At 29.4% G+C, this 21,176-nt stretch overlaps 4 protein-coding genes across 9 annotated transcripts; 3 read left to right on the top strand and 1 right to left on the bottom strand.

Annotated features, from left to right (window-relative positions):
* The first annotated feature begins 569 nt into the window (after positions 1-569).
* Positions 570-5,610, top strand: LOC122524769 (histone deacetylase complex subunit SAP130). Of its 2 annotated transcripts, none has more exons than XM_043647199.1 (10): positions 570-1,961; positions 2,140-2,458; positions 2,540-2,784; positions 2,882-3,236; positions 3,337-3,531; positions 3,604-3,991; positions 4,097-4,243; positions 4,398-4,835; positions 4,927-5,120; positions 5,219-5,610. In XM_043647199.1, exons 2-10 carry the CDS (start codon positions 2,150-2,152, stop codon positions 5,465-5,467), a joined length of 2,520 nt encoding a protein of 839 aa, XP_043503134.1. In that variant the 5' UTR covers positions 570-1,961; positions 2,140-2,149; the 3' UTR covers positions 5,468-5,610. The 2 variants fall into 2 exon arrangements, with proteins under 2 accessions (XP_043503134.1, XP_043503133.1); XM_043647198.1 differs by having other exon boundaries at positions 3,328-3,531.
* Positions 5,445-7,951, top strand: LOC122524770 (dynein axonemal assembly factor 3). Of its 2 annotated transcripts, none has more exons than XM_043647201.1 (7): positions 5,445-5,529; positions 6,062-6,363; positions 6,447-6,636; positions 6,709-6,879; positions 7,018-7,200; positions 7,270-7,501; positions 7,572-7,951. In XM_043647201.1, the coding sequence occupies exons 2-7, from the start codon at positions 6,120-6,122 to the stop codon at positions 7,869-7,871; spliced, it is 1,320 nt and encodes a 439-aa protein (XP_043503136.1). In that variant the 5' UTR covers positions 5,445-5,529; positions 6,062-6,119; the 3' UTR covers positions 7,872-7,951. The 2 variants fall into 2 exon arrangements, with proteins under 2 accessions (XP_043503136.1, XP_043503135.1); XM_043647200.1 differs by lacking the exon at positions 5,445-5,529 and adding an exon at positions 5,701-6,005.
* A 197-nt stretch (positions 7,952-8,148) lies between these two features.
* LOC122524762 (histone-lysine N-methyltransferase NSD2) lies at positions 8,149-15,315 on the top strand. 4 transcript variants are annotated; one of them, XM_043647182.1, is made up of 14 exons: positions 8,149-9,033; positions 9,180-9,459; positions 9,576-9,982; positions 10,082-10,808; positions 11,047-11,213; positions 11,310-11,628; positions 11,711-11,933; positions 12,024-12,219; positions 12,305-12,734; positions 12,818-13,091; positions 13,188-13,405; positions 13,490-13,710; positions 14,751-14,761; positions 14,908-15,007. In XM_043647182.1, exons 1-13 carry the CDS (start codon positions 8,806-8,808, stop codon positions 14,757-14,759), a joined length of 3,699 nt encoding a protein of 1,232 aa, XP_043503117.1. In that variant the 5' UTR covers positions 8,149-8,805; the 3' UTR covers positions 14,760-14,761; positions 14,908-15,007. The 4 variants fall into 4 exon arrangements, with proteins under 4 accessions (XP_043503117.1, XP_043503115.1, XP_043503116.1 ...); XM_043647180.1 differs by lacking the exon at positions 14,751-14,761 and having other exon boundaries at positions 8,150-8,654; positions 8,763-9,033; positions 14,908-15,315; XM_043647181.1 differs by lacking the exon at positions 14,751-14,761 and having other exon boundaries at positions 8,150-8,654; positions 8,722-9,033; positions 14,908-15,315.
* Positions 15,316-16,914: 1,599 nt separating this feature from the next.
* Positions 16,915-21,116, bottom strand: LOC122524764 (calcium permeable stress-gated cation channel 1). Its single transcript, XM_043647186.1, has 12 exons — positions 20,999-21,116; positions 20,480-20,618; positions 20,173-20,390; positions 19,578-19,854; positions 19,397-19,500; positions 19,123-19,315; positions 18,920-19,034; positions 18,638-18,834; positions 18,209-18,538; positions 17,831-18,106; positions 17,500-17,733; positions 16,915-17,414 (listed from the first exon to the last, which is right to left on the bottom strand). Exons 1-12 carry the CDS (start codon positions 21,013-21,015, stop codon positions 17,205-17,207), a joined length of 2,310 nt encoding a protein of 769 aa, XP_043503121.1. The 5' UTR covers positions 21,016-21,116; the 3' UTR covers positions 16,915-17,204.
* Between the last annotated feature and the right edge of the window lie 60 nt (positions 21,117-21,176).

The following is a 21,176-nucleotide window of genomic DNA, read 5'->3' as shown; positions in this document are numbered from 1 at the left end:
GGGTGTATATCGAGCATAGTATTAATACATTTATCACGATATCCTTAACATTCAATAATATGTACGTGGTAAATGGATTAAAGTGCAGAAGACTTAGTAAATATCTTTGCAAGAGATGGCTCTTACGTGATGAGATGCTAGTTACATTCCTTACAGCAATTCATCTTTTAATGGTGTCCATGACACCATATTCATTCAAAGTTTATTTTTTGAGATAATACAGACTGTTGTGACTTGTACAATATATTTTTAGATATTTTTTTAATAAGCAGGTACACATAATCAATAGATGTAAGGTTGTATATTCCATCATGAAAGGATACTTTTATTAATATAATATTTCTTAACACAAGTGAAACTTCTAAGCCTCTCGTATTAAAAACTTATGCATAACATTGTGCACTATTCTTTCTTATTTCTATCGAAGAACAAATTTGTCAGATTGATAATGGTCATCCCCAAATTTTTTTTCAATTATTCATTAAGACATCGTAGATTTTTATATACTTTTAACAAAAAGACAATGATTTAAAACTTGGATGCAAATATAAATGCATCGGTTCTTTTTATTTTTTATCATCCATCTTCGTGAAATTATATTTAATCCTTATGCGCATATAAATGAAAATCTTTCTTTTAATTTAAGGAATGCAAGATACATTTCATCGCAGTTGCCAGTTCTTTAAAAATTCTATTTCATATCTCAGAAATGTGTTTATCTTCATTATAATTTAGTCATGCTATGTGTATTACGATCTTACTGAATGGACTATATTCGATTTCGGTTGCACAATAATTTCTTTTTTTCTTCTAATTCCTCTCTATCCCTCAACACAACTGTGATACACTTAAACGTGGGTATGTACGTTATGTAACTAGGCATTTAGGTTTTAAAGAATCCGATGCAAAAAATGTGCAGTATCGAATGAATCATAGGCCAATATACATATATATAATGATATACGTATAAAATGAATCAATAGTAAAGATGAGTACATAATATGTACATGTATAATATTATAAATATATTCTATAATAGTTATTGTGTAATAATGTCGACTATAAGATGGAAAAATGAAATATTGAAATTATATAAAATAAAGATTATATTGTGTAGCATTTCGCATATATTTTATCCTTATTATTTGTTCATTAAATAAATATACGCATGTATTATATGTAATATTTAGTATAAATAAGCTATTTGTTAAGGATATTTAACATTCCTGGTTTTATGATGACTTAAACCAATATTAAATAATAATGTATTTATTTAAATATTGGGTAACTAAAAATACATGGTAATTGTTAAATAATATTAATTCGATATCTCAGTACGCGTAAATCTCGTAATAATTTTAAATAAATAAATGATACATTCACACACCTGAAATTATCGTTGCAATCATAATTTCGCGCGCAAAATCCAGATCTTATTTCACTTCCGGTTTATTCTTTAACATCGTTTATATGTTGAATTAATGAATGTTTATCAAACAATATGACCTCACCGATTATATAAAATGTGTATTTTATGTGCTGTTTAATTTATTGTTATTATTTATTAGTCAATCTATTATTTATAATCTCATAGTTTGTGTCCAATTAAAATCACTGATCTTATTACTCTGCAATACCGTAATCCAATCACGCAATAAACATCACCACACAATAAAATAAGAAAAAAGATACAATACAAACTTCCAAAACTTAAATTCCCCTACATGGAATCTCCAATGGACATACATAGGAAATTTAAATGTTTCCAGTTGCAGTGTACCTACACTGCAATATGCTTACATTAGGCGCTACAAACTTTTGTAGCAAATGTGCGAGTTCTTTACCATTTGTTAAATGTTATTTTTCGCGTAACGTCAATGAAAAAGAATTATTTACAATATGTAGTGTGTATGCGTTTAAATATCTCTGTAATGAAATTATTACCTTATATTTATACACAGGTATACACCCTTTTCTTAAATTCTTTCTATGCAACATTAACTGCTGTCATTAAAATATTTTTAAAATAACGTTTAATTTTTTCTTCATACAATATTTTTAATGATTTTATTATTTAAAACAATCATTTTTTTACTGTTGTTAAAATATGCAATTTATTATTAATGTGCACTCTCTTAGCGAAGCAGCTATGAATACAAATTTAAGTTCTACGGATGGTGGCGGTGATAAACGTTTGCCTGAGAATACCGTGCAAACTATAGCGCAAAACTTAACTACAATGCAAAATATACAAAGCATACAGAATGTACAAAGTGTAGTTCAAAGTAATATACAAAGTATACAGCCTATGCAAACTATTGTTGGAACAGTTGGGACTCCTACTAGCCTTGTTGGTAAATCTGTATCGTTGGACATTAATCCAAAATTATCTCTGATGAAGCCTGTTATTCCATCTGGTGCAACATCCAATGCGGAAACAAATAAGATCACAACGACGGTAAATTTGTTCATTCATATTTAAATATCTATTAATCGAGTTAAGTAAATGGTTACATTGACATTTATGTTTATTTTACAGCTTTGTTCAGTGGGTTCTACGGTAAGAATTATATCACCAAGTATGTTGAATGCAGTAGAACGTCAAAATCAACAACAAGCTCAACAGTTAACTCAACAGAGCCAGCAAATTACTAGTATACCAGCAACGTATCATGTACCTAGAGGACCAGCAGCGGTTGCAAATATTGCTGCTCCAAGATCAACAGTTGCTACACCTATTGTTAGAGCTAACACTGGTCAAGCTGTACCCACTACAAGAGCAGGGTATGTGTCTATTTTTAAATTTCGTGTTTATGTATGTACTAACTTTTAATAATTATTAATGATATTTTATAAAATATGATATATTTTTATTCCTTAGAATAAGTACAACAGTATCAAATCCTCAATGGCAACCTAAAGCAACTTCAGTTGTATATGCACAACCACAACGACACCCAACACCTCCTGTTAGTAGAGTATCTACAAGACCTCCATCTGCTGTTTACAGTGGACAACAACCCAGATTAATAACTCAAACCAATCAAGGAAGATCTGTACAGGCCACTATGGTTACTGGAGTTCCTGGTACTCCGTCCAGATTAATAGCACCCATTCTACAAACAAGTAATAGTATTACACGACTTCCAGTTGCACAAAACAGACCTCCAGCTGCTCAAGTAGCAAACGTTTCACAAACATCACAAACTGGAAGAGCATCGACGCAAGCTATTCAAGTAAACATTCTTAGTAAAATTTTACATAATAATATCTGACTTTATATATATATATAAACAAGAATTATAATTTATATATTTATTATTTTAGCCTAATCAGACAAGCAGATCTCTCAGTACAACAGGTACAGTAAACCGTATAGCTGTATCTGCACCAGTAGTAGGAACAACAAGCAGAATAGGTGGAACAGCTTCTGTTAGTGTCCAACCAACATTGAGCCGACAGTTATCTATTAATACAACAGCTGGTCCATCAGCTGGTACTGTCAGTCGTATCGTAATCCCACAACAACAGGTAAAATTTTAATAAAATTTTATTGTTAAATAAAATAAAATAAAATAAAATAAAAATAGAATATTTTTATAGGTGCAACAGCAGCAAGGAACGCGTGTTGTTCAAACAGTAACTCCTTTATCAAGTCTTAATACAGTTTCGCGTGTTATTACAACAACAGCAAATACATCCAATGTCACAAGATTACCACAAACTACAACTACTGTTACAAGAATAACTGGAATGTCTTTGCATCCATTACCTTTGGCTCCAGCAAGAACTGCATCAGCGCCAGTAAAAACTGCACAAGCACAAAATATTGGGCAAACGGTACAGATAAAACAACCTGTTCAACAATCAGGACTTCGTTACTCTTCAACAAATACTACCAATTCAACTTCTAATCCTCCTCAGTCAGTTCAAGGTCAATACTTGCATCCACCTCATACTACTACTACCTATTATTCTTTGGAGACTGGTGGTTAGTGTTACGAACTATTACTATATTTTATTAAATAATAGCCTACAATTGTACTTTGTTTAATGATAAAATAATTTTTAAATATTTCTTTTTAATTGCACATAGGTACATACTCTCAGTATCGGCAGACTTCGGTACAACCTGTAAGATTACTTGTTGAGCCAGGATATGATGAACCACACAGTAAACCTAATGCATCTCCAAGACCAAGCATACTTAGGAAAAGAGATCACGATACTTCTCCTATTAAGGGTATTTTTATAAGGATATTGAACTTTATTGAGCATTAATAATAAATTTTATACCCGATTATATTATATTACACCTTATAAATATTTTTATATTTTTTATTTGAACAGATAATTTTATTTACTTTAATCATCTATAATAACTTTTTAATTCTCAGGTGCAGCTAAAAATCTAGTTCCCGTTCTTGCTTCCTTACCATCAGTACCATCAACATCCAGTCCTCCTGGTTCTCCAAGGGATCAAGATGGTGGTGGTTGTCAAAGTTCAGGATCAACTACCGTTTCAGCTACTTCATCTCCTGGTCTTGACGAAGACCCGGAACAATCAAGGATAACAATTAATCCAACAATAGAAATGTCACCAAGGAAAAAACCTCGTAAACAACAATTAACGGGTGTTGAATTAACAGAGCCTAGATGTACGGAAGAAGAAATGCAATTTATTACAGAGGAAAAAGTAAAGAAAGAAATAAAGGACGATTTGAAAGACAAATCAACTGACAAAAGACATATGTCTAATATACAACGAGATATGAAATCTCCTCCTATACACCCAATACCTATTACTGGACGAATACGACCACCAAGCTTATTAGGTTTGTAAATAAAGCATAAATTATCAAGTACCATAATAATCGATCTAATTATCAAATAATGTAGCTGTAATGTTAATGATTTATATTAAAGGTTCTTCTTGGACAAACAGATTTGGTGTTAGACTTCATCATTACATAAGTCCTAGTGAGGTACGACCGCGTGAAGAAAGGAGACCCTCAGTAGCAGAACTGGCACAGCAGAAACATGTTCTACAAAAATTAAATGGTTGGAAAGTGTATCATATTACAGCACAAATGGATGATATTGCTGAGCTTGAAAATCAGGTAAATGTTTTATTTAGCTGGATTCGATATATTATATAATTACAATTAAAAATTACTTCTTCTCTATTTACTTAAATTCCTATCATCTTTATATTTAGGTATATGAAAAATTAAAAACGACATTGACATTACTTGAGTCTCAACAGACTATTAAAAGTAAGCAAGATGATGGACTTGAACGTATAAACGAACTCATTAAAGGAAATATGCAACGTAGTAGTTTTATCAGCGATGGAATGAACGAAGCACGCGCGCAATTAATTTCTATTTTTCAACACAAAGAACCTATCACAGATATTTTACAGCGTTGTGGAAATAAGCGTGCTCAAAAAAAGAGAGATAAATGAGCTATTAATGTTGATCAAATTAGGAAAAAAGGAGCACTTTAAGGAACCTCTGTACACATAAGGTTCGAAAGGGAGTTATTTTTATCTGTGTCACAGAATCTACATTATAGAAGTAAAATAATAAATGGTTTTATAAGTCTAAATGACATAATCGTCGCTAATATGTTTATAATTTTATTATAAAAAAGAAAATATCTTATGTTTTTATTTTAATACAGTACTTCTTAATCCTCCAACTTGCTTAAAAATTTCGTCTATATTTTATATTCTCATTCCAAAATGAATTAACACTAACGAAATAGACAACTTATAAAAGCAGGAAAAATATGGGCTTTATGTATGTAATATTGAAAGAAACAAGTAAACTTTTTGTTATATGATAAAAAGAAAAAAAGAAATTACAAACTGGAGTTATGAAAATAAAAAATAAAAATGTGTCCGCGCTTTTAAAAAGTTAATGTACGCGTGCGCATGAAAAAACGCGCGCGAAATTTTCATATGTATTTTTCTCTATGGCAACTAGAAATTGTCAATTTTGGTTCGTATCCATAACAGTAATAGTCCTTATTACCATACATTTATACTGCATTTTAGGGCATCGTGTGTATTGAAAGAAAGTAGTGAAAAACCCCGGAAAAATAAAAATTAAAAAATGTGGTGGGGATATAGTGCTCCATTAGACTTACAATGTGAAATTGAGGAAAAGGATGATACATCTAAAAAATCTCTTGAGGTATTGATCATAGGTGCTTCTGATGCAAGACATATTGTAAAGACATTAGCGTCCTCTTATAAACACTCTGATCGTACTATAATTTATCATATAATTGAACCAACGATGGAACAAATTGCTAGATCAATACTTTTATTAAGCACTTGTTTGGATAAAAACTTAGGTATGTATATGTCCAATCTTAGAAGTATCTCATAATAGCAATTATGAAAATATTATGTGAAAGATTGTGTGAATATACTCAAGGACTCCAAGAAGCAACTCGATATTACTTGGAAATAATGGGAAATACACTTTTAAGACCTGCTACCGCTAAATATTTGGCAAAACATTCGAAATTATTAGCAGATACTGTAACTCAAACCATCGATTGTCCTTGGCTAAATCTGGAAAAGCTTAAACATAAGGACAGAGATCAGTTAGAATGGATATTTAAGTGAGTCCTTTACTTTTTGAGCTTTAAGGATACTATGATATTCATCGTTATATTAAACCTATCTGATAAAAGATTTTGGGAACGTGCTACGCGTGAAGGTGTTCCAATTGTGGATTATTGGGACAGAAGAATTAGAAAGTCATTAAAAACACGATATGACTACAAAGATGGAGTTTTTGATTGGGACTATCACATGATATTAAAACCAAGAGGTCATATGAATTTAACCATACATGAATATAGGTACGTCTGACCAGAACAATTACTTTCATGCAAAATATATCCGATAGATAAATAAATAAATAAATAAATAAATAAATATTATGATGCGAATCAAAGAATAAGTATATGCAATTATATTTGACTTTATCTGTGAATCAGATTTTGGAGAAATAATGGAATAGGGTTCACTTGGATAGAGGGTGAACCTGCTAGAAGTAATCCGACACTTTTAAATAATATTGTTCCTCTTGGAGAGGGATTTTTGCATTATGCTTATTTAGGGGATATAACTAATGGACCCTTTTTTACATGGGCTTTAAATGAAGATAAAGAAAATAATGTGTAAGATATAATTATCAAATCTATTTTTAATCGATTTCCATTCTGATAATACAAATTTTCATTGCATAGAAAGCTCAGAGCGACTGATATAGCGGAAAGAGAGATAATGCGTGTTATTCATGAAATTAGAACAAAGGAACCTTTTTGTGAAGAACTCGTCGCTGCACATAGAGATCAGTCTATCTTAAACGGTATAATAATAACAGAAATGCCAAGTTCTGATATAGAGTATGAATCATGGGTTAAATGTGATAAGTACAAAAAACAAAGCGTTCCTTGGATATCTATTCCTAATACGAAGGTATAAAATACAGGAAAGGATGACTATTTTAAATGCTAAAAGTAAACATCTGAAACGATGTTACTTTCAGGTTTTATTTCACCCATTGTCGACATTGGAATTATTTAAAAATAGAACAGAGTATAAAGATAAGTTTGATGCAATTTGGGTAGCACATAATATGACTAAACAATTACCAAATGTAGTACCATCGTTGAAAAAAAAAGGACATATATTAATCGAATTACGTAAATACTTAAGTGAATTACGTAAAGAGGACTTGGATAATTTTACCCAAGAATTAAAGAACATTACGCAAGGATGTGGACTGAGAGAATTAAAAAAGTTTAATTCCGAAAGTCATACTATAGCAACATTTTGCAATAATTAATAATAGTTGTAATAAAATATTTCCTAACCTAAATCATAAGTTACATCAAAAAGAAATGAATATAACAATTAGTCTAAACATATCTCTATATTTTTTTTTTTATTCACAGTAATAATAACAATTTATTAGGTACAATTTATGTACATATGTTTATTTTAATAAAACTTAATTTAATTTATTTATTTATAGTACGTACACGTGAAATAAATAATACGTACGATAAATTTCAAAATCTGAAAAAAAACCTACTGCTAATAATTCGATTAATAAACGCATAAAATGTTTATTTAAAATCACAACACTAAACCAACCAAGAAAATGAGAAATTAAAATGTATGAAGTATTATGATAGTAAACTTGGATTTTTTTTTCTCTCTCTCTCTCTCTCTTCATTAAAAAATGTAGTAACCGATAAACCTATCAGGATCGTTGCATAGTATTTACTTTATAGATGGCCGTCCAATAGGAAGACCATACTAATACCAACATTACATTTTCATGAAAGTTTAGGATGCAAATAGCATAGCGTCAAGTAAATGAACGAACACGTTTATGTGGATCAACCGAAATCGCGGGAAACGCGTTCTGTTCCATTAGTCCCGTAATGATAATTTTTATTTTCTTCATATTAATAATAAACATTCTATAGAGATTCGTTTTGTGGAGTTCGTAAAGCTTCAAGTGCAATACGTATTGATACTTCAACAACGGATGGAGAAATCTAAAAGAATCGTGAAAAATAAGATAATCCTTGAAAATCGGCCATTGCGACTATTTTCAGCGGTAATAGAAAATTGTTTTCGATTTCTAAGCTCTTTAAAAAGTATTCTTAGTATTATAACCCATACAGACAGTTGAGGAATTTTATAAACTAGCATCATTTGATCACAGAACAGAGTTATATAGCTTAAAATGATAATTTAACGATTAAGCTATGAGCTCTTTCAATACACGGAATAACAAGGTGGCCGAAGCAGTTAACGATGCAGGACAAAGCATTCGCGACGAGAAAGTAGAAGATATCAACGATGCTCCTGATTGTGTGGACAATGGTGGAGAAAAGTCTGATCTAATAGATAATGCTTATTTTCCTGGTAAAAGTCGTTATGGCAGAACAATAAAGCCTAAATCTCCTCGAGATGACATATCTGAATCACCTAAGGTATACGAGTTTTCGTATTTTGGCTAAAGGTCATTTTGTATCTTATATGCGCACGATCTTTTCTCATTTTTTTATATACAACCTTCTCTACGATCTTCGGATAGTTCAAATATTTCATTATCTTGTATAATTATCTTATTCTATAGAATTACAAAATGTCCAGAACACGCAAATCTCAAAACTCTAGCGAAAATAGTAATGAAAATGTAGATGAAAGTAATATCGTCAATGATGGAGATGAAGCAAGCGATTCGTTTAGTTCTACCAATTCTATGGAAGAAATATTATCTCCTAAATTTGATAATACTCCTGCGCAATGCGCTTGGAGTTTAGGACAATTAGCATGGGCCCGCGTTGGAAATTTTCCATTTTGGCCATGTGTCGTAACATTAGATCCAACTACATTAATTTTTTACAAATATAAAGGTAAACATTGTTTTAAATACATTATACATTTTTAAATAATAATACATTACATTTATTTATAGAATGAATAAGTCTATTAAATCTAAAAAGCATGTTTAAATGACTTTTTTAATCAGCTACTGGCAGATCGCAATTACTAATGATACACGTTCAGTATTTTGGAGATAAAGGACGACATAGTTGGGTTTCATCGAATTACATGATCCATTTCACTAATCTTGATGACTATATAAAGCTGTCTGAATCATTAACCGCAGAAATTAAAAGAAAGGATCCTAAATATGCAGCAGGATTTATTATTAAGGCAGGATTAAAGTCTAAATGGGATACAGCTGTTGAAGAAGCTACGGAAGTTAAATCGATGACTGATCAAGAAAGAGCCAATATATTTAAACCGGTAGTTAAAAGTACAAGACAAAGAATGCAAAAAACACTCGATTTTTATGAAAAAGATAAGTCCAGTAAAAGAAAATTAACTAGTGACTTAAGTGGACCAGACGCTAAACGTTCTAAGCAGGAAAATGTAAGTTAAATAAATAAATAATTAAAGTATGATAAAATATTATTATAATTATACTTGTGTACAAATATATGTAAGACTAAATATTTTTTTGGCTTCTAGATTGATGTTTCAGATAAGTTACAATATAAATTAGAATCGCCTAAATTAAGATATTTGCGACATAATGAAAATGGGAAAACAAATTTGAGATTAAATCTTGAAAGTCCTTCTCGAATGTCAACTAAATCTAATGAATCCAATGATTCATCTACAACACAAAAAAGTGATTTTAAAAGTGATGAACATCCTGAAGGTGTTTTCGAAGTTTATTACGAAAGAAATAGAGATATGTTAGAAGATGAACATCCTGATTTGTCGGAAGAAGAAATTCGAAAATATCTAAGAAAAACTTGGAACGATATGAACTCCTCTTTTCGCAGAAAATATCGTTTATATGTCAAATCTGAAGGTAATCAATCCAAAGACGAAGTACCAGAAGAATCTGAAGAAGACACGTCAACAGATGCAGAAAGTATTATTACAAAAGACACGAAAAAAGTCAAATCGAAAATCGAAAAAGACGAAACATATGCAGTAGAAACAAAAAAAACGAGACCATATAATCTTTTTAAAGGCATGAAACAAGAAAAGGTTTGTCAAATATGTGAAAAAACAGGAAAATTAACAAGATGTAGAGGACCCTGTTATTCGTACTTTCATTTGTCATGCGTCAAACCTGGAGAATCTAGTCCAGAACATTCTGTCGATGAAAGTATGTACAGTGATAAATTATTCGAAGATTTGAGAGAAATTAAAAGGAGCAATACGGATGACGAAGAAAATAGTGGTATGTAATTAACCATTTGCGGTGGCAAAAAAAATTCACCAACGCGTGCCATGCACGTCGTTTTTGTTTCTGTGATAATCGTCTAAAGACGTGTGTAGCACGTCGCTGGTGTTCTGGTAACAGAAGCATCTCGACGTGCCTGGCACGTCTTTCCACAGCAAGTGGTTAATTGTATACTTAATATTATATCTCTTTAATTAAATTAAAATGTGATTTTAATGCAATATTTTTTCTTTAGATAAAACAGAAGAACAAGAAGATGAAAGCTTCAAATGTATTGATTGTTTGTCCGGTGTAGCTCCAGCGTGCTTTGTATGTAATGAAAGGGAAGGAGATAGAATAAGATGTTCAGTTATGGCATGTGGCAAACATTACCATTCATCTTGCTTGAGATCTTGGCCTCAAGTATGGATAAATATATTTATTCATAAATATTTAGCCTTTTTATTATAATTATGTTTTTTCTATAATTGGAATTAAAAATGTGATATTATTTTTCAGTCTCGTTGGCAAGGAGGTCGTTTAAATTGCCCATATCATATATGTCATACATGTAGTTCGGATAATCCTCAAGATAGTCATTCTCGTGCACCTAATGAAAAAATAGCACGATGCGTAAGATGTCCATCATCTTATCATACTTCTATATCGTGTTTACCTGCTGGATCAGTTATATTAACAGGAAGCCAAATTGTTTGTCCTAAGCATTACAAAGCTCCTCATCCTCCATTGAATGCAGCATGGTGTTTTCTTTGTACTCGTGGTGGAAGTCTCATTTGTTGCGACACATGCCCAACTTCATTTCATCTGGAATGTCTTGGTAAATATATTTTTAATCTAAACAAAAAAACAATATTTATTGATATTTTATTATAATATTTTTCTTTGATTATATATAACAGGTATAAATGCACCGGATGGTGCGTTTATATGTGAAGATTGTGAAACTGGAAGACTTCCCCTTTACGGAGAAGTAGTATGGGTCAAGCTTGGTAATTATCGCTGGTGGCCCTCACGTATATGTTATCCACATGAAATACCTGAAAATGTAGGTTCTATTCCACATAGTCCAGGCAAATTTTGTGTCATGTTTTTAGGTTCTAATAATTATTATTGGGTCCACAGGTAAATATATGATATGCTTATATCTTTTATAAAGATGTATTTAGAAAAGAAAAAAAAATAGTATATATAATTTTTACATAACATTTACAGAGGGCGTGCTTTCTTATATCAAGAAGGAGATGCAACTATAAAGCCTTCAGTAGGTAAAAAAAATATGAGAAATAATACTTATAGAAAAGCTTTAGAAGCAGCTAGTGAGATTCATCAACGTTTAAAAATTGAAAGAGCTGCTGCTAAGGATATTGAGGCTAAGGGATTGAAACCTCCACCATATGTTAAATTAAAGGTACATTATTATTTTAATAATAAATAATTTTGTACAATTGCGTTAGGTGAATATTTCTTTTCTCATTAATTAAATATTTTCTTAGGTTAACAAGCCTGTAGGTAATGTGAAACCTGTTGAAGTTGAAAGTATTGTGGCATGTGATTGTGATCCAGAATTAGATGATGCTTGTGCACCTGGAACAGATTGCTTAAATCGCATTTTATTGATAGAATGTAGTCCGGGAGTATGCCCGGCTGGTACCAAATGCAATAATCAAGATTTCGTACGCAGACATTATCCAGCAATGGAACCATTTCATACAGTTGGCCGTGGATGGGGTCTTAGAACTTTGGAAGCTATTAAGTTTGGCCAATTTGTAATTGAATATGTAGGCGAAATTATAGATGAAGCTGAATACAGACAGAGATTAACTAGAAAAAAAGAATTGAAGAATGAAAATTTTTATTTTTTGACAATAGATAATAATAGAATGATCGATGCAGAACCAAAGGGTAATCTTAGTCGATTCATGAGTAAGTTTATCTACTTTATAAGAATACATTGTAATTAAAAAATAAATGCATGTATAATTTTTCTAATATTCTATTTTATTTAGATCATTCTTGTTCACCAAATTGTGAAACACAAAAATGGACAGTAAATGGAGATACACGTATTGGTTTGTTTGCTTTGCAAGATATAGCTCCAGGAGAAGAATTAACTTTTAATTATAACTTAGCTTGCGATGGAGAAACACGTAAAGCATGTTTATGTGGCGCACCAAATTGTAGTGGATTTATAGGTTTAAAGGTACAAAAACCACAAATAACTTCAGTAGCAATACAACCTAAAAAACCCGAAAAGGTAGAAAAAATAAAAAAGCAAAGAAGGTAAATTCATACTTTTCTTTTTTTTTTTTTTAATTACCTAATTATACTTACAAATAAGAAAAACATGTGTATTATTAATATTTGTACTTATCTTAGATCAAGGAAACGTTTTTGTTGGAATTGTGGACAAGAGATAACGCCTGATAGTGAAATTATTATATGCGACCATAAAACATGCAATAAGAAGTATCATAGCACTTGTGTAAATATCTATAACACGGAAAGTAAATTTAGTTGTCCATGGCATCACTGTGTAGAATGTAATCGAAGAACATCCGCACACTGCTCATATTGTAGTGCTGCTTTTTGTCAAGGTAATATTTTTGCATTTGTTGATAATGACATAGATATAAAAATGTTTGAATTGAAATTAAAAAGAAGTGTATTTTTTCTATCAGTTCATTTAGATGGGAATTTAGTTGAGTATGGGGAGAAAGGTGGCTTTGTTTGCACGTTGCATGAAAATATGGAAGTACAGAGATCGTCGGCAGAAGATGAAAAAGATTCTTCCGATAACGAAGCTGAAATTGATAAAGAATATTTATCAAGATCTAGTAGCCCTATAGAAATGGATACAAAGTTACAACGAGAACCATCGCCTCGAGTTTCAATAGTAGAGGTAAGATGATACTCTTGTAACTTTTATAATAAGTAAAATAACATAATAATCGGTTCACATATTTCACAACCATTAAGTAATATGTTAGATTTGTAAAAGAGTAGTCAAATCTTTTTACTTATTTTGAATATAATTGAAATGAGCTAAAAATGTAATACTTTGGTTGTGGTTGAGCATGAGGACAGGCATTTGCATTAAGTTGCACAATAAATAAGAAAAAAATAGAATGTTATGTAATTCTAGGAAGATTCTTTTATGTGCTTTAATAAATGCTTTTATTTTTGTAATTATGAATTCAGATTATCATTTTTATATGTTCATTTATATATATATATATATACATATAAAAAAATATATATATATGTATATATATATATATATTAATTTTAATTTTACATTTAAAAATAATGCCTGAAACTTATCTTATTTTGCATCAAAGTAAAGTTCATGAAATTTATTTCACACAGGATTATCAAAATTTAATCTCTAACGAAAACAATTTATGTATATTATATATATTATATATATAAAATAATATGTTACTGTAATCCATTATTTGGAATTTTTTTTTAATCATCTATTGCATTTATGTTATAAACCACACACAGTAATAATATGTCTTTTATATTAAAGATAATTATTACATCTGTATGAATCATGAAAAAATATTAATATGTTTGAAAATGTAATTTTTAGACAGGATATTTTAACAAAAAATACTTATTATTATTATTATCCTATATTTAATTTATTTTAATTTTATTTTTCTAAAATTAATTTTTTCAAATTCTTTACATTATTACCCGCATCCTTTACCTTAAATATTGGCAGTAATTAAATTTGATTGAAAAGTGAAAATGCTTTTCCTTCATTTTGTACGTATAAGTGAGTGTGTATTTATTTCAGTTACTGTTCTTTGGGTTCTTAGTTAAAAGTAAATTGTAGTAAGTAAAAAAATTGATTCACTATTAATGGATATTGATGAATAGAAAATATATTTTTAATATAAATCATTATATATTATTTATTATAAATTGCAGAGGCTATAAAGGTGAGTACTTTTTTTCATCAAATATTTCATAATGGTGAATCACAATTCTAAAACATTTTACATATATGAGCCACCTTAGCGTGAAAATGTCTTGTATAGTATAATATGTACATTTTTTGTTCTATATACATAAATATAATTTCCAGGTTCATCTAAACAGCGAAGAAAGCGAAGAATCACAAAGGGAAGAAGACGAAGAATTGTTAGAAAATACAATAACGCTATGTACATATAACTTTCCCAAAACAGTTAAAAAAAAGATGCTTAATCAGTCTTCGAATATTTTTGAAGAAGGACAAGCTGAGAAATTGAATAATCTTACTTCTAGTCAGCTGGAGGCGATAATTGGTGGTAGTCTATTTGAATAAATTATTTTGAATTACCAAACAAAGTAAAAGAAGATAGATAGATAGATAGATATAAATCATTTAAACAAAATCTTAACAAAGGTGATCAGTTTAAATTACATGTAAGATGGCTGCATTATTCTTCCAGTAATCAAATAGCAGTATGTGTAGTATATTATTATGTGGGCAATAGACTAAATTGAATAATACTTTTGTGTTAAATGAAGAAATATGAATGTCTAGTCCTTTGCCAAATTTCATTTATTTTTTATTATTATTATTATTATTACTATTCTTTTTTTTTCTTTTTAATATACATGAGCAAATACGTTGAACACAGGTGCTCTTCTAAAATATTTGCTATATTTGTGTATCAGATTTTATAAAACTTCTCTCTACGCGAGAAGTGATGAAATATGATTAATTCAAAGTAAAATATTTTTATTCATTTTATAAAAGGCTTGCCTGTTCCGATATTACATTCCTACTTCTGAATATTTGGTAAAGAGAAAGTTCATTCTATTGTTTATATAATAATTCATTGACAAAAAAATATAATAATATTTTATGTTTTATAGACTGAATAGTACTTTATAATAACCTTATATTATTTTTATTAGCAAATGTCATAATCATCATTCTTATTTATCTTATTTATAATATAGTATTATAAATACTTTTTTACTTTGTTTTGTATATATACATGAAACACGACTGAATTCTAAATCTGTATAAATCATTCTTCAAAATTAAAAATACTTTGCTTCGTGTTAGAAGAATAGCGATTAAAGGAATAATTAATTTGTATCGTAATATTTTTGTTCTTTTTTTTATTACATCTTTTTATGTTTTTTATTTGATACAAAAATAATTTCTCCGAAACGATCTAATCATGAAAAAGACTGCTTTCTAGAATGGAAAATCGGATATTATATTTTTCTTTTAAGTCTCTCTCATTCTCTTTTTTTCTCTTGAATAGACTATATATAAAAAAAAATAGTTTTTATTTTCCAAATTACATTTCGAGTTATTAATCGATAATATATCGATAAAGCAATTGAAAGGTGCCTTGTCTGATACTATTGAGGATTGATAAACGTGTATCTGCTCATTTATCACTATTTAAGAATGAACAAGAATCTGTATTTGCAATTACATTTAAAATTAGTACATTACACTTTTTCTAAGACATGAATTTACGCATATACACTGCCTTCTATATTCATTTACACATTAGTAATGTAAACTAATTAATACTGATAATTTTTTTAAGTAGTGTGTTTGTATACTATTAAACTAAGAGTTCTTCCATTCTTATCTCAAAATCATATTATTTAAAACTGTAATTATAAGAAAAATACAATGTATACAATGGTAGTAAATTTTAAATGTCGTAAATATATATATATATGTATAATTTCCAATGTTTATTTGCATAAGAAATTAGATAGGGTAAAATAAAATTTATATATATATAAATATATATATATAAATACAATACAGAAAAAAAGAAGTGTACACAATTTTATATAACGTGTTAATGCAAACTGTAAAAATACGTGCTTAGAAAGTATCCTATTAAAAATTAAACGTATCGTTTTAAATTTTGTGTTATAATGTGCCTAGAAATAAGGCTATAGTGGTATGCTTCTCTTATAGGTGTAAGAAAAAATGTGTCATTACTTCTATTATATACATAAAATACAGTGACTGCCACGTATATATACATATATATATACATACACTTTCTCGTGTAAAAGATATTGTAATGACACACGCAAGTATGTAAATATATCCATAAAATTATGAGTGTAAATTTTTTCTTTAATGTCAATGTCGGACTAACGCGTTCAACTGCGAAATTAAACGTTATTAATATGCAATTTATTTATGCATTTTTATCACAATGAAAATCTTGCTTTTAAATAATAATAATTATACGTTTTAATATATTATTTTACAATAACTGTTTATCAGAATATCTGTGATGCTTTTCTTTTTTTTTCAATTTTTTAGGATAAGTACTTTTTGTGTTATTTTATATAAGCTTGTGTTTATCAAAACTGCTTTTATAACAAACAGATATATAATACTTCTTACACTTTAGGTTCCTTTCCATAATTTTGATAAAGCTTAGGACTCTCTTGTATGGAAGAAGTTGTACTTCTTGGACTTGCCAAATTAATATCCAAGTTTGAATTTATAGATATAGTTTCTTCTACAGAATTTGTTTTCTTTTTTAATACAGGTGCAATAAAACTTTGTCCTGTCACTCCTCCTGGAAGATCTCTTTTCGGCGGTTGCGTCTAAAAATAAGAACATTGTTTATATATTTTATTAATAATAATGAGAGAACAATTACAAAACATAAGAATTGAATATGAATTATACTTTAGGTTTAGATGCAGGTAATGTAACTCCAGTTACAAGACCTAAAATACTAGCAGCAAGACCACTAAGTTGTACAGCTGCCAGAGGAGATAAACCTCTTCTTACTAATCCGAGAGATAAAAATGCTACTTGAGCAAGAATTGGTGCAGCTCCAGCTGCACTAGCTGCTGCACCTGCTAATTGACCACCACCAACATTTGGTCCATAAGCAAAACATAAATTATGCCTGTCCACCTGTGTGTTTGCCATGTATATATTTGTAATTAATAATAGAAAATAATACTTAGTTTTTAAACGATATGATTATTAATCAAATCTTTGTCAAACATACCAAATGTTTAACTAATAAATATAATAATCCAAATGGAGTAATTAAAGGACAGGCAAGGCTATAGACTGTTGTCATAGTAAATACCAATAGTAGCCATGCATAATGTGCCCCTAATGGGAACTCCCATAATACTGCTTTTCTAACATACACTCTTTCTGCTTTACTGCGTGCTACACAAAGACGAAAAGTATATAGGGCAAGTTCTGGAAATCTCACTAATTCCAATGCACTTCCAAGTAAAGCAGCAGTAATCACATAATTTACAAATAAAGCACCCTGAAATAATGATGAAGATATTAAATATATTCTTATTTACAGATTTTAATTAGAAATACATTTTACTGAACAATGAGTTTACAGATTATGTGCATTCTATACCTGATCAGGAAGAAATACACAGTCCCATCTTCCTGTCTCATTTTTGGCTTTCATCGTCCAAACAAAAAATGCTTCAGCACTGGTTAATCCTAAACTAGGTAATATAAGAACCATAAGTAATAAAAGTAATAAGGTTTTTTTCATGACCGTTCGATTAAGACTGCTTCTTGTCCAGTGTCTTACTAAAGATTCACTTTTTTCAACTAAGACGGGCATTAAAGCAGCAACGCTTACTAACAATAAAGTTGGTAAAAATGAAGATATTACTGGATTTAAATTTTTCGTTATTTCTCCTGGTATTGTTAATCTATTCAAAATTGGTATAATAACCTAAATATGCAAAAGAGAATACAATATAAATTAATTTTATATTTCATATTAAATATATAATGAAATTTCATCGTAATATAATATGTATAATTAACTTACAGCTGGTGTTGTAAGGAAAAATAATGTTATACCCAAAGCAAAATTAATCAATATTGCGTTGAAATACCAAAATCGTTTAGGTATACTTAAATTTTCCCAAAAAATGTCTGAAGGGGCTGGAGCATAATTAATCACCCACTTTATCGAAGGTAAAGATCTTAATTGTCTTCTCATGGTTCTAGCTGCACCAGGAGTTCCTACACCATAATATATAATAATGGTAATATAAAATATTCTTTAAAATATTTGAAGAATTCAACAACTAAGTATAAAGATACAAACCTAACGTAACAAAGGCTATACCAAGTGGTTTACTCAGGGCCAATTTTTTTTCTTCTTCCACTAATGCAGTTAATCGAATTTCTTCATTCGTATAAAATTCTTGTGCATCCACCTTCTTCAGGATTATTAAATATTAAAAATTATTTTTGTTCGCACACAGAAATAATAAATGCGTATAACTGCAATATTAATGATATACTTACGGATTTGCAACAACATCCCAAAACTTGACCACAACGATAGGGATATATTTTTAAAGGGTCTCTTTTTTTTGCATAATTCTCGCAATACAAACGTGCTTGTTCTGCACAATCTCTTTCTGCATCTAACGTAGAAAGACGTCTGATATCGTAAGCTAATGTTACATCTTCTATGCTCAATGTTGAAAATGCTTCTCTAAATTAATAAAATAATAATTTATAATATATTTATATAGCAATTTCAAATAATTATTGGTGTCATCAAAATAATACATACTTAAAATATTCGGTAAGTGTTTCTACATCACATTGGTGTTTTGGTATTTCTGTAATAATTAATGTTCTAGCTGCTAATTCTCCACTAGATCTGGTTTCTCGTACCTAGAAATAATTTGAAAAATTATAGAAAAAATAACATTATCAAACCAAATTATTTTTGTTTAAAACACATTCCTTACTTGTTTTAAAAAACGCCTCATCACATATGCACCAATCGGTAAGTAAGATATAATTAAGATCGAGTGTACCCATATCCAAGAAGACATTGGATCTAAATTACCTATTGTTGTACGACTAAATGTTAAATCGTTATCATGTTTGTTACCATGAATATTAATAGGTAATGCTATACATAGTGATACAATAACCATTCCAATAGTTAAAACAATCAAATAACGTTCAAATAATATATACAGTAGGCCATCCGGACCAGCTCTTTTTAATAATTCTTCATCTCTACAAAAATTATTTTATATTAAATAAAATAATAATGGATTACACAGAAATTTGTATATACTACCAGCCAAAAGTTTGAAACAACTTGCTGATAATAAAACATTTTAATAGTAGAACATGCGAATAGTAAAAGTACGTTTAAATACTAAATCGTCGGATACTGAAAGTTCTATTGTACTTGTTAATTTTTCTTGATAAAAAACTACCTTGATTTCTTTAAAGACATTCATTTCGTTTATTCTTATAAACATCGAGTTTCTTTGAATTTTCATAGAAATTCCAAACTGCTGGCCAGTACAGTGTATAAATTGTACCAACTTTATTTTAAATGCCGTAACGATCCATGATAGAAACCCTCTGTCCACTTGAGATAACTGTGAATTAACAGATGTATCTAAGAATATTGCGTCTGAATCTCTGGTATCGTTGTCGCCATAAAATAATTCCATCCATTTATTATCTGATTTATGCAGCAACGCAAGACGTCCATAATTCCACGCCTTTTTACGTAGTAAACCAAATAAGATAACTAATAACTGTAAATGAAGATATCTAATGAATGATAAATATAGATTTTATCATATACATCTGTTCGATGACTCATAAATGATAATAATGAACTGACCACAAATCCTATTAGATTTAAAACCAAATTTTCAGGTATTCCAGCATATAAATCTGTTATAATAGTTGTATTGGATTTGTGAATTGGTATGCATAAATCTGGTGATGGAGGTTGATAAGTTGAGTGAGGTATGCTTTCACTGTAAAAAAGAAAAGAAAAAAATTATCCTCCAATATGCATAAATACGAATACATCAATTTCTAATGGAAACATATGTATCGTGTATTATATTTATATAATAAACAATATGCAATTAAATTTATTTTAATAAAAGAATATACAAATACGAACAATAATTACTAGTTTATAACAAATAATAGGATAAAGATGTTTATAATCGTGAAGATAAGTAATGTTATCTGAGATTATAAAATAAATACGGAAGTTTAATCAGTAAAATTGAAAGGAATTTAAAAACGTCACGAAAGAAAACAAAAGGAGATACTAATCGACTTGAAATATATTTAATACAGAAAAAAAAAGAATAATTTTCACAATACAATTTTTATAGATACTTACTTCGTTATAATTTCCATTGTTGTGCGAACAATTAAGATTAGAATATCACTAAACAAATTTGAAGAAACATATTAAACAAACACCTACGAGTTTGACACATCGTATGGTAAATTCTAGACGTAAAATCTAAACATGCGCTTTGATGTAATGTAATATAAAAGTCGAACGTTAAGGCGTA

This window comes from Polistes fuscatus, unplaced genomic scaffold, assembly GCF_010416935.1.
Source record: "Polistes fuscatus isolate 324 unplaced genomic scaffold, CU_Pfus_HIC Scaffold8, whole genome shotgun sequence".
NCBI classification, from domain to species: domain Eukaryota; kingdom Metazoa; phylum Arthropoda; class Insecta; order Hymenoptera; family Vespidae; genus Polistes; species Polistes fuscatus.
Note: the sequence above shows the minus strand (reverse complement) of the source record. Positions and strands in the feature narration are given on the sequence as shown.